The following is a 12805-nucleotide window of genomic DNA, read 5'->3' on the forward strand; positions in this document are numbered from 1 at the left end:
TGCAGATTTATCATGCAAGGGAATGAACTGACTGAACGGCAAAGCCATGCAGAACAGCCTCCCACCTACCAGACTTTCTAGCAGCAGAATAAACAGAGTTTTATTCCAAGGCTGTGGGCCAGATACAAGTGTGGCATGTCAGCCTGACGAGATGTGCAAGTTATGCAAGGGAAGTTCAGCAGGTAGGCAGTGAAAGTTAGGAGCCATCTGATCTGAGGTATGATAATGCTCAACAGCACATAGAAATTTGGAACTTGGTCTGATGCCTATTACCTCTTGAGTAAGGCTGTCTGAAAAAATCACTTCTCCCTGAGCCTCAAATACCAGAGCACTGTCTGGAATAGCTGCTGTGTGTTCCCTTTTCATCCTTTTATGTCTGGACAGACTGGTTGCTTGCTTCCCTGTTGTTTAGAAGCACTTTTATGATTTCCTTCCTTTGCAGTGGTTGGCAGGAAACACAACTGCTGCCTGTTTATTGCTGTAAACAACATCCAGATTCTGAATGGCACCAACCTTTGTATTCCGTACCAGGTCCTCGCAACAGCTCTGGATGTACCCGATCCCCAGGAGGTGCTTGCCTGACTCACTGCTCTTTGAAGCCACACCTTTGCCAAGGCCTCCAAAGATGTTCCTGCACAGCAGAGCAGGCAGCTACACAGTGCAGACAGTGGGATGCTTGCAGCACTTCTCATTAGATGTGACAGTGACATAGTTAGCAGGAGGGCAGCTTTGGCAGCTCCATGAAATAGTCCTACCTATCTTAACCTCTATGGTTTTGCTCAGATTCCTCTGCAGACTTCCCTTACAAGGCTCTGGGTTAAGGTCACGACTTATATGGATTCACAAAGATTTATGAATCAATTCTGATGTTCTCCTGGGAAAATGGATATCCCTGACCTACAGCTGAAGGAATGGTACCAAAGGAAGACTTAATTTCCCAAACTGCACAGAGATTCAGTGACAGATTGGAAAGCCAGAACTCCTGGTTCTCAGCCCTGTGCATATCTGCTCGGCAGATATTAGCTTAGTGTCTATTAGCTTATTAGCTTAGTGTCATAGAGACAATGTTTGTGACCTTGTCAATGTCTGTCACCTTCAGTCAGCCCCTTCCAGAGAGGAAACCTGCATTCCAAACCTGGAAGCACAAGAGGCTAAGGAAACCCAACGGTTTAAACTATTTTTGGTAAGAGTATAAAATCCCATCAATGAACCTGACTTGATTTCAGAGATATGGAATCAAGGCAAGGAAAAGCGATGAATCAGCCTAAAGAGAAAAGGTACCCTACTGATGAAGGCGGCTTGCATATAGTGAATCAGATCTCATTTATTGGCAGCCACTTCACAGGAGGGCTTCTATGATTTCATTTTCTTTGCTTCCACTTCCTACTCCAGCAGCCACAGGGCAGGAATATTTCTGAATGACCAAACCCAACACATCAGCATCCTCCTGGAGTTCACTCAGGGAGAACAACCCCTTTTTCCCCATCAACCACTAGCTGGCACCACTGATCCTTACAGGCTCTCCTCTCAAAACTGGGATCTCCGCCTGGCTTCACTTTTCTGCAAATAAACAGAACTGGACGTACAGTTCAGCTACAGTGAAGCAGTGCAGGGAGTCCTGACCAGCTGCACTGCTTCAGCAACTCACTTTCTGTCACCTTTTGCCCATGTAAACAAATAACAGAATAATACCTGCATCCCTCGTAACAGCACAGGGAGACAGACAGAGGAGAAGGTAATGTTCCGCAGTACTCCAAAACATTTCTTATGCTTGATCAAGGATTAAGTATGTGTGTCCTGCTTTGCACAGTTACAGCTTTGTCTTAACACAGGAAAATACCATGCAGTCTATGGGACACACTGTTCCTACCCACCTGTGATAACCAACTGACTCACCAAGAACAAGCCAGGAGGTTTTACTGGAGCTTCCCTGTGCTCCCTTAGCTCAGTCACTTTCCAGGACTCAGCATAAATCTGTACATCTTCCACACTGACCAACTATCTTTCCAAGAACATATATAAAAGGTCTCAAGATCATCTGGGTTCTGATGCCATTACACAGAGCATCCAAAGACCTAAATAGTACAGGAATAAAACAGCTATCTGGATAACATCATTAGGCGGCTAAAGGGTAATAAAAGAAGTGCCTTGACTGGACTGGAGCCAGATCATCTGCCACCCAGACAGTTCCTGCATGAGGATGCCTGTGTCTAACAGTCAGGAGTGGGTGGCGCAGCGTACAGGGGGCCAGCACAGCATGAGCTGGAAACCCTAGTTCCTGTATCACAACAATAAAGTCTGTGAATAAGGAAGGGAGAAGACAACACAGAGAAGCAGAGAAGAAAGCGGTGTTTAAAGATCCTCAGCTCATCAGCATCACCTTCTTTAATCACTTTCTTCTTCCTGTGTGTTTAAACTATTAAATGGAAGCAAAACTAATGCAGATTATAATTTACAATGGACTAATATACCCGAATTGAACATACATGCTCTGGGAACATCCTGAAATCACACGGGGTAACCCACACTAACTTCATAGCTGTCCCATCATGGGCTTCAGGTAGCATGTGGGTGGGTTGGGCAGCCCTCCCTGTGCCCTATGCTGCTACAAGTACAGCACTATCCTGACCCCAGGCTAGCTGTGACAGGCCTACACAAGCAGAAAGCACACTTCTGGATCCAACAAGTGTTCACATGCCAGTGACTGAGCCAGGTGGCTGATATGCTGAGAGCAGGTCCTATGGGCTTCCAGGTAGGTACCTGACATTGCCACAGAGCACAACAAATATAAAGAATTAATAGGCAGGAAAGAAAATTGCCAAGGTTCTTCTCTGGCTATAAGGTAGTATCCTAGGAATGGTATAAGGGCGCAAACTTACCCATCAAGAACAGGAGATGGACTTTGTTGAAGGAGAAGTTTTATTTTTGTTGTTTTGGCTTTTTTCCAGCTCCATCTACACCAGCTATCACCATGGACTTAAAAGGCAAAGGGGCTTCCTTGATCCCAAGAATATCTAAGCTAATGATTTTAACATGCCTTGCAAACAAACATAACTGGAACAAAACCACTTTACTGTGATTCACTTGCAATAAATATGTATAGTTCCTGGATAAAAAAGTAATTGCATGGGGGGGGGGGGGGTGGTTATGTATTCAGTTCTAAGTTCTTCTTTATAACAGTCTCATTCTCATTTTATCTATACTGTGTACCTGCCTGAGTCCTTCCTGCAATGTTCCTGTGGTTGAACCAAGTACAGCTGATGTGTACTTGATCCTTAACTTCATTGACACTACTCTGTTATAATTACAATAGATGTTTTAAAGCCACAATACACTAAACTCTGTGGTTTCAATTAGTGCATTTTCACATAATCCTCTGGACAACCTGGATATTGATGCACACCAGTTTTCTGAACAATCAACAAATCAAAGTTTGGTCTCCAAGAACAGGCAGAAGTGAAGCTATTACCTTAATCCCTTCAATCCTGAAGCCCAGGTTGGCACTAGAGCTGATGGTTTCCCTCCACTGCATGTATCGGGGTTTGGTGACAGCATGCTGAGCATTCTCTTCAGCTGTGGGAGCAAGAGGATCCACTTCAATCATTTTCTTGTACATGTCTTTACGCAGCTTTGGTTTCTCCCGGGCCTTAGTCAGCTCTTCCTCCAGGTATGTCCTGCAAAAACATCACATCCCAACAGAACTGTAAGGACTCTCCAAATATTTCTTTCTACAGCTTACAAACTGGCCTCAAGAAATGGCAACCAAGAAAGTAAGTGTTATCATTACCTCAGCTGTGCATATGTGGAAGTTAAGAGAAACAGACAAATGACTGTGTAGGCCACGGGAATTGTGTCATTCTCTTCTTGTTCTAACTATACCTTTAGTTACTATTATATGTTACCGATAACTCTTGCTTACAGAATGGGAGAAAGCTGAATTCCTACTGTGCCATGAAACAGAAATTGTCCTTTCAGAGGACAGTTAGGAGAGAGCACTTACAATGAACTCAAAAGCAAATAGAGCTGCTGAAGCCTTCCTGTCTTCTTTCTCCTCAAAAAAACACCCTAACATCAATCACATGTGATTTTTTTAGGCTTCAGAAAGCAGTTAAGGTTTTACCTAATGCTTCACAGTGAAAGACAGAATCACTTTTCATATAGCAAAAAAGAGTAAAGCAGATTATGAGCAGTTCCAAACCAGAAGAGGTAACTAAGAACAGGAAGGTGAAGGGTGACAAACCTTCCTTATTTTGCTGTTATCACTCAACTTGTTAATCTGGTAACCATTAGAAAGGCACTATCTATGTTCTCTACATTCCAGTGGTCTTCTAAAGGTTGCACTTTGTCAGGTGCCCGTAGTGTACTTTCACCATCCCAGTGTAACACCCAGGGTGGTGTTTAGGAGATGCTGTCAGTCATTACCAGAATGTTATCTACTCTGAATAAAATGTGTACTGCTGCAAATCCTTCTCCTCTTTATTCTGTGCATACCAGTGCTACGCATTACTACTCTGATTTAAGATTCTGCATCCTTTGAAAAGGCTTGTCTGCACTGTAAGCTGAACAGCTCATGTATGACAATAACTCCTGAGCGTCTGAGCTGGCATGCAAAGAATCACTATGACAGTTCATACTTCTCTATACTGTTACTCCAGGCTGTCAGCAGATCCCTTATCTGTTTGTTATGCTTAGGTTTTTTTGAGGTTTTTCTCTTCATCACAGCCAAGAGAAGGAAAAGAAAGTGAACAAGGTGGCAGCATTGTAGAGATGTCAGAGCAGGGAAAAAACACAGGTCAGTCCTCAGCAGATGGTCAACCCTTTTGTTTACAGAAAAGATCAATACCAGTGAAGACTCATTCAAGCATTGGAAATGGGCTTTCACAGTGCTATTCAGTCATTCACATTTGGAGACGGGGGTTTTACTCTTTGTGGGGTGTTTTGAATCACTGCATACACAAAGATTAAATGAACTGGCAATGAATGAACCACGTAATTATTTTCCCCATGTATTATCAGGCCACTGCAGAGAAACTTTGTCTTAAAAAGCCCCTGAAAATGTCTTGATGTGGAAAGCTTTTCAGGCCATAGATCAGTTAGTTTCCAAAATCCATGTACAATCAGGGAACACTAGGACATACCCTCCTCAGGTTGTCCAAAGTGGTGTGCGCCAAACACACAACAGGTTGTCTGGACTGAAACCCAAGGCTCCAACAATGTTACCAAACTCCTCCAGACAGAGCATAACCACATCCCTTCACCCCCTTCTCCCAATTCCTTCAAATGCATTTGGGTTAGAAAGCACTTTTTCTTTCAGGGACCTCACCTGATCCCCATCTTGCAGTCCATCACAGAGGGCCCTTCAAAATCAGTAAGCAAGTCATCCAGCTGAATGTAGCTCTCTCCATCTCTCTCCACCACACCATGGAAGCAAGGGACACAGGCACGGAGCGGGTCTTTCATCAGTCGCTCAAAACAGTCCTTTTCGTTCTCCGAGAAGCGTTTGAGTATCTTCCCACTATCAGCTGCCTTGAAACTCCCTAAAAGAGAAAACCAGACACACGCTGACAAGACTGACCAGCAAAAACAGAAAAGCACCTTCCCCCACCACTCCAGCTTCACCTGCCTCATGACACCAGTAACGGATTTCCCCTGACCAGCAGAGACTACATGCCTTTCATTAAAAATGAAACACCCAGGACAAACACAGCCGTTGGCAGTGAAAGTCCCTTTGGATACATTCCCATGTCAGAATTCATAGCTTTAAGGAGTGCAGCTGCTCCAGGCCATCTATTTTTTTTCCCCATGCTAAAGTCTTTGTTAGGATATTAAACACGACTCTGCTTACCAAAATGAACAGGAAGAAGCCACGAGCCAGAACTCATTAATCCTCTGACAGGCTATTTTAAAGCTGCATAACACCGCCAGTGCTGGCTTTGTCCTTAATCCTCACAGAGGGTACACCTGTATGTACGTACCGAGGCAGTACGGTCACACAGCAATCGTTCCACAGCCCCGAACAGGCCAGAAGCCAAGCACTGTCCTTCCTACACACACGACTGCACATCCATGTACCTCCTGGGTACTGCTTCTTCTCTGAGCCTGGCGACACTGCAGGTACACCCAGTGGGGCAACTGGCTTTTTACAACCCTGTGTCTGAATGGTATCCAGTACAAATGACAGTTTGCTCAGGCCAAGGCAGTAATTAGACTCTAGCTAATTCTATTGTACAGGTGCTCTTCTGTCCTGCAACCTGAGGGAAGTACATGTTTCATTCAGAGGTACCCTTAAATCTACATGACACAACATAGGTGCCAAAGCAGGAGCTTCCTTAACCCTGGGGCTACTGCTCAACTTTTAACAGAGCAGGATCCTTCAGCCGTAGCAAACTGGCTCTTCTCTGACAAATCCTAGAACTGGCATTGCCTCAGCACAAGGGCGAGCATGGTGATGGCCCAGGTTTTAGTTTAGAAAGAACTTGTCCTATCAGGGGAAAACAGCTGCAAAAAGGAAGGACTAAACATAACCACAGAAAACTATTTAAAGGAAACTGGAGCAGTATCCCTCCTCATCAGCGTCTCATAACCTCTTAACCCTCCTCTTCCACCCTACTACACCAGCCTCCAGAAGAGTTACTATTATATGTCCAATGTATCACTCCACATAGATCAAGCCCACGCTGCACACAGTGTGATAAAAACTGCAGTAAGACTGGTCGGTCACCTTGGCACTCTGCATGATACAAGCCAGTCCCACCAATACCACTGTGCAAAATGCAGCTACTCTCTTACTAGGATTAAATAAACTTCTCTGCACAGCTTTAAAGTGCACCATATTAGTGCATTAGCATCATAAAGAGGTGGTTCAGGTACTGCATTACAGCACGATGCAGCGTAGGTGCCTGCCCACATGTGTACTAATAAACCCCACACTAGCACTTTAGAGCACAGGCTGCATAGGAATTAAATGAAGCACAAGAGAAGCAAAGCTGATGACTTCTCCTCGTTGTTTTTTTCCCTTACCAATGAAACAAAGCTGACGTTAGGAGCACAATTACCAACCCCTACACAACATAGAACCAGGGACTGTGCTGCTCCTCACATGCATACAGTGAACAATGACACAGTCACAATGCAAACACCTGGTCAGCAAGTCAATTTGCACCAGATTTGTTTTCCACCCAAGGGCTTATTTTCAGATCAGAAGGTTCAAGATTGGTATTAGAAACAGCGTCCTTAACAGTGACGAAGCACACACAGGCACAGACAGTGATCCTTCCCACCAGGGAACTAACACTGGCTACTCAGTCAAGAAAGATGATCCCATACCACAACCAACAGCAACAGATGGGCCAGGGCTTCAGCTCCCCAGTCCCTCTTGCTTCCCTTCTAACAAATACTACCTTTACAAGGACACATGGGGAGCCTGGCCCTTCCATAGAGCCTGACCATTGCTTCCCTGCTCCTCTCATTATTCATTCTTCCCTATCCCCACCACAACTGAAAGAAAGATGTTCTGGTTCACAGATTTAAGTGATACTTCCTCCTTCCTTTTACTTGAATGATGGAAATAGAGAAACACTGAAACACTGTTTTTTGTGCTGTTGTCATCCCCACTCCAAAGACAATCCCACTGAAGACATAGGTCTCACCTGTATGCCCAGCCAGCTGCACCCACGAGTAGCGTTTCTTGAAGGGGCTGATGACTGGTAAGTTAACCATGGTTTTAATTGTATGCCATGCTTTTTTCTGGAATACAAAGGAAAGAAACATTAAATTGAGCAAAAGCTGAAATCCTGACATACCCCAAACCTGCCACATACCTTCACGCACATTGAATTGTTCCTTGCTCATTTGTACGTGCTCAAAGGTGGAACCATAAAACAGACACAATGATCCTCATTGGAAAAATACACACACAAACCCAAGACTGGACAAACACACACACACAATGTCCTACCATCCACAAGAAAGCTGCCTGCAAGAAATAAAAACCCCATCACACTGCACGTCACAGGCCTGTTCTGAGCCACACCTGACCCTCTCTGAGTCACGCAGTATGTGGGCAGCAGACGCTGAACACACACTTACACACATTTAAGTTTCCATGAGACATGAACACAAGCTGTTTGCCACTGCCAGCAGCACTTCCTTTCCCAGGGAACTTCAGCATCGCCCCATGATTAACAGCTTTCTCCCAGTCAGCAGGTGAGTCTTACAGTCACAGATGCATAGAAACAGCATCTCTAGCTGGACACAGAGGTCCCTCAGCACCCATTGGCACCCACTGATCCTACAGTGTGCTGGAGAATCTACCCTAGGTCAGGGATTTTCCTGCTCCCTCCCCTCTTTCCCAGCCTCGTTACTCTTTAACAGAGCTGGGCACTGCTGTGGGTATCTTTGGCTGCCACACAGTGCAGCTGCGCGGGTACCGCTGCGGGCAGACAGGGAAACAGAGCAGCTGCTCACAAACAGCACCGAGCGCTCTGCCACAGCAGCAGAAAGGAGAAAGAAACATAGAAAGTAAAGAAGTCTCGTGCTCTGGAAGTGAAACCCGGGTGGAAGAGAACCACAGCCCAGTGGCAAGGGTGTCACACAGTGCGGGGTCCCAAAGTGCCCTACAAACAAGGCCAGTAGCTCCTGTCCTCTGTCACTAGAACACAATACCCTGCTGGGGAAAATAACGGGGCTGCGCAATACTTGTGCATGACAATTTAGCATTGAAGTTTTTTACTGGGATCAAGTATAGCTGGGGATTAGGCTGCATTTACAGAAGCGGCTATCAACGGTCTAACTGGCATTCACCAAGATCAATGGAGCATTGATTTCACGGAAAACAAGTTTAGGTCACCTGAAAAATCAACATTTAAAACCACCATGTCTTCTCTAACATGTGTATTGATACGATCGATGATTCAGGTGCTTAGGACACCTGATTCTTATTGTCTTCTACTACAATAATAACAAATGGTGAAATTGCAGGCAATGATAGGCAAAATGTAGCTCTCCAGATCACACTGTGACCTGGCCACCCTTGCCCATACTGGGTCACTTATACTACATTTCTTATAAGGTATCCTCTAAGAAATGTTGGTCACTGTGGGAGGGCAAAACCCTGCCGCTATCTTAGAGTGCATCACAAGGATATGTGCACTCACAGACACAAGAGATCTTTCTTTCAAGGATTTGTCTTCACAAAAAAGTTTAAAATTCTATGCAAATTAAACTGACATAACAATATAATTTACTGTGAGGGTGCTGAGGCACCGGCACAGGCTGCCCAAAGAAGTGGTAAATGCTCCATCCCTGGCAGTGTTTAAGGCCAGGTTGGACAAGCCTTGGGTGACATGGTCTAGTGTGAGGTGTCCCTGCCCATGGCAGGGGGTTAGAACTGGATGATCTCAAGGTCCTTTCCAACCCAAACCATTCTGTGTTCTATGAGCATACTTATTCTGAAATAAGATTGCTTCTTCCTATTTCACTTTGGTTTTGAATGCCATTCAAGCTGAAATGAAGTCACTCTTGGTCTGATGTAATTGCCCAAGCAGCAGTAATACTTTTGAAAACATATTGCTCCAGTGAGAGGAAGCATCCAAAAACGATCCTGGATGTGTGGGAATCATGAAGACTCTGTTGCACTTACTGCAACTCCACAGATGTGACTAGCTCTAACTAAACCCCAGTTTCATAAATACTTCTGCATGTTTAAACAACCCTTTCATATTCTTTGTTATTTGCTTTACGTCATTCCGAACTGCAAGCCTGCAGTGCTAAACAGTGAGTTGGCTCTTTCACAGAGCTAGCTGTTGTTGAGTGAGGATGAGAAGACTCTTGTACACCACTTACAAATGTCCACAGCTTCCTTCTGGAGGAAAGTGCAATAAAAATATTGTTATTCAAGTAGCAAAGATGAATTGCTTTCATATAGTTTATGTGCCAGATTTAACCAATAGCAGAAACCCTTCAGTCTACTCTGCTGTTTCTACTCCAGAGGGACACAGCCCTAAGTTATTTATAGAGCAGCTGAAAGTAAACATCATTCTGAATTAAAATGACCCCAGTTAATGTAACTCCTGCCAAAGACTTAGTTTGTAAGGATTCCAGCCCGGTTTTCAGGGTAACACTGCTTCTCCGCCATCCTTTAACCAGAAGTCAGCATTGCTCCATAACTCTCCAATAAAGATCCTACTCATCATAATGTCCCACTCCTAACAAACTGCACCCTGTCTCCCAATGAGCTGTCATACTGCTATCTCCAGAAGTGATGAGAAGCAGAGTTTTCAAGCAATGCACATCAACTGTCAATGCAACACCACACTCTAGAGGCTTTCCTGCCTCCTCCCTCCCACCCAGCCCTAAGGAGCTGCAGCTTCTATTTGTACTGTGGGTGCGAAGAGGAGACAATGGGCTAAAATCAGCCCCAGCTCAAGTGGACTTTGGCTGCTTAGGTTACAGCTGCCTTGGATAAGGATGTTTAAGCTACTCATCCAATAGCAGACACTGACAATTCTTATTTATTATTTTCAATAATCTCTTTATAAACTCCTCCTTCCCCCATCCCCAGCACAGGCAAAGCCTGAGGCTCAAGCTAAGAGAGCAAGGACTGTTTCCAGACCCATCCCACACTTTCCCGTACCACAACTTCCAGTCTCCCCAGACTCACTCAACTCGGGATGCAGATTGCCAGGATGCAAACAGGGCTGCATACTGTTGGAGCAGTGGTGTGAGTGGGAAGATGAAAACTTTGTGTGCTTGCTGTAGGAGGAATCTTTCTCACTTCTATTTCTAAAGCCAGATCTCTTCCTCTTTGTTAGCAATGGTATTATGTGCTTTCCAAATCAATGACTTATGCTGCAGTGGCAAAGAGGACTGCTACCACTACCCATCTGTATTTGCACTCCGTATCTTCCTCACACCCTGTTGCTTCTGGATTCCTCCTTAATCTTCCATAACCTTCTGCTCTGCCTGGGCTTCTCCAAGCCCTCATGTATTTCTAGATATCCAACCAGTGAATGTTACATATATTCAGAGAAAACTCAGATATCTCTGAATCAGGATTGCCTGAATCAGATGCTCTTGACATCACTGATGCTGTTTTATACGCCTCTTGAGATCAACATACTTCAGAGTTTTCCAATAGGAAAAAGGAAACCATTCCAAAAAGGCCAAGAGGCAAACATGAGAAATCTTAATATTCTTACTTAGATTCAGCAACTATAACTGCTACACTCTATATATCTCCCTAAGCAATAAAAAGTGTGGGATGCTGAAGAGGGGAAAAGTTTGTTTCCTGCCAATGGCTCAGCCTGTGTGACGGGTTGTGCCACCGGAACCATGTCCCTGGTAGCAAAGGAACAAAGAAAGCAGGGGAGGGAACAGCAGAACTGATTCCCACAATGCAGACACATAGCATGCAAAGGATTGTGGCTTGGTATCTGACATTGATCTGTGTTATCTGGATTACACTTCTGAATCACACTTCTGAATTTGAAGCACAGTACTGAAAAGAAACACACATCCCTGCAGCAGATGTGGGAGACTTGCTCTGCATTAGCACTGGCATATGCAGACAAGACACTGGCCAGATGAGGCTTTCCCAAACTGTTCAACTCTGGATAAAGCTAGCTGTTGCCACCATGTCTACCCATTAAGAAACAGCAAAGACGAGCGGTAACTGAAGGCCATTGCTTTCTGCGAGCTTTCTCCAGGGCTTTTCTCATGATGAGACCACAACTTCACACGTTGCTAGTATGTAGAAGCACAGCCATGATGATCCTGCCCAAACACACCAGTGGGCCTTGGCTGTGGAAAATCCACTAAACTCACTGGGAGACATTTCACCCATTTTAAGGGGCTTGGGGTCAAGCCTCAACAGCTTAATCCCCAAGATTTATCCCCAGGAACTATGAAGCCTTCCTGAAACTCTTCCACCATTTCAGGACAAGGGCTGTAACATCCCAATAGCCAAGTTCACTGAACAGATTAGTGCAGACTCCCTGAATTGGGAGGGGGTGTTTTTTTTTGGTTGCTGCTGTTATTTTACAGGCAACATACAACAGTCGAGATTTCTCTGCGAGCACAATGCTGAATCCCTCAGGGACTGGAGAGCCACTGATGCTAAGAGCAATGGGGAATAGGGACTGAACCTTCCTCTGCTGTTCTGTGGAAAAATACATAAAACCTCTTCCTTTTTTTAAGGGTAAAATCACAGAATCATAGAATAGTTAAGGTTGGAAAGGACCTGAAGATCATCCAGTTCCAACCCCCCTGCCATGGGCAGGGACACCTCACACTAAACCATGCCACCCAAGGCTCTGTCCAACCTGGCCTTGAACACCGCCAGGGATGGAGCATTCACAACTTCCTTGGGCAACCCATTCCAGTGCCTCACCACCCTCTCAGTAAAGAACTTCCTCCTTATATCCAATCTAAACTTCCCCTGTTTAAGTTTGAACCCATTACCCCTTGTCCTATCACTACAGTCCCTAATGAAAAGAAAATGAAATAAAATGAAAAAAGAAAGACAGAAAAAAATAGCTCTATGAACACCTTAAACACATGTAATTACCCTCAGGCAAGCACTGACAAATAGATAACATACAGAGGAATTTGCAGGATTGAGTCCTAAGTGAAGCAATTACAATAATTAAAAGCACAGCTGAACTGGGGGGAAGGAAGAAGGGAAAGTAAGAAAAACCTTTTCATCAGGAAAAAAAAAAAAAAAATCTATCAGTTGTAATAATCCCAGCATGTTACTTGACACTACAGTGGGTTAAAGAACAAAGGCACACCAAAACATAATGTAAAT

The 12805-nt window shown here is 44.6% G+C and overlaps 1 protein-coding gene across 2 annotated transcripts in view; it reads right to left on the bottom strand.

Annotated features, from left to right (window-relative positions):
* The window catches only part of ITPKA (inositol-trisphosphate 3-kinase A), a 68069-nt gene that overhangs the window by 34306 nt on the left and 20958 nt on the right, over positions 1-12805 (bottom strand). For both annotated transcript variants that reach the window (XR_013956829.1, XM_080617679.1), the window contains exons 2-4: positions 7650-7746; positions 5324-5537; positions 3470-3674 (exon numbers count right to left, since the gene is read on the bottom strand). Coding sequence is in view for 1 of the 2 variants with exons in the window: in XM_080617679.1 (XP_080473805.1) it covers positions 3470-3674; positions 5324-5537; positions 7650-7746 (516 nt within the window). In the remaining variant the exon portion in view is untranslated. The remainder of the gene's footprint in view (positions 1-3469; positions 3675-5323; positions 5538-7649; positions 7747-12805) is intronic.

This window comes from Psittacula echo (assembly GCF_963264785.1).
Source record: "Psittacula echo genome assembly, chromosome: 5".
Classification (NCBI taxonomy): domain Eukaryota; kingdom Metazoa; phylum Chordata; class Aves; order Psittaciformes; family Psittacidae; genus Psittacula; species Psittacula echo.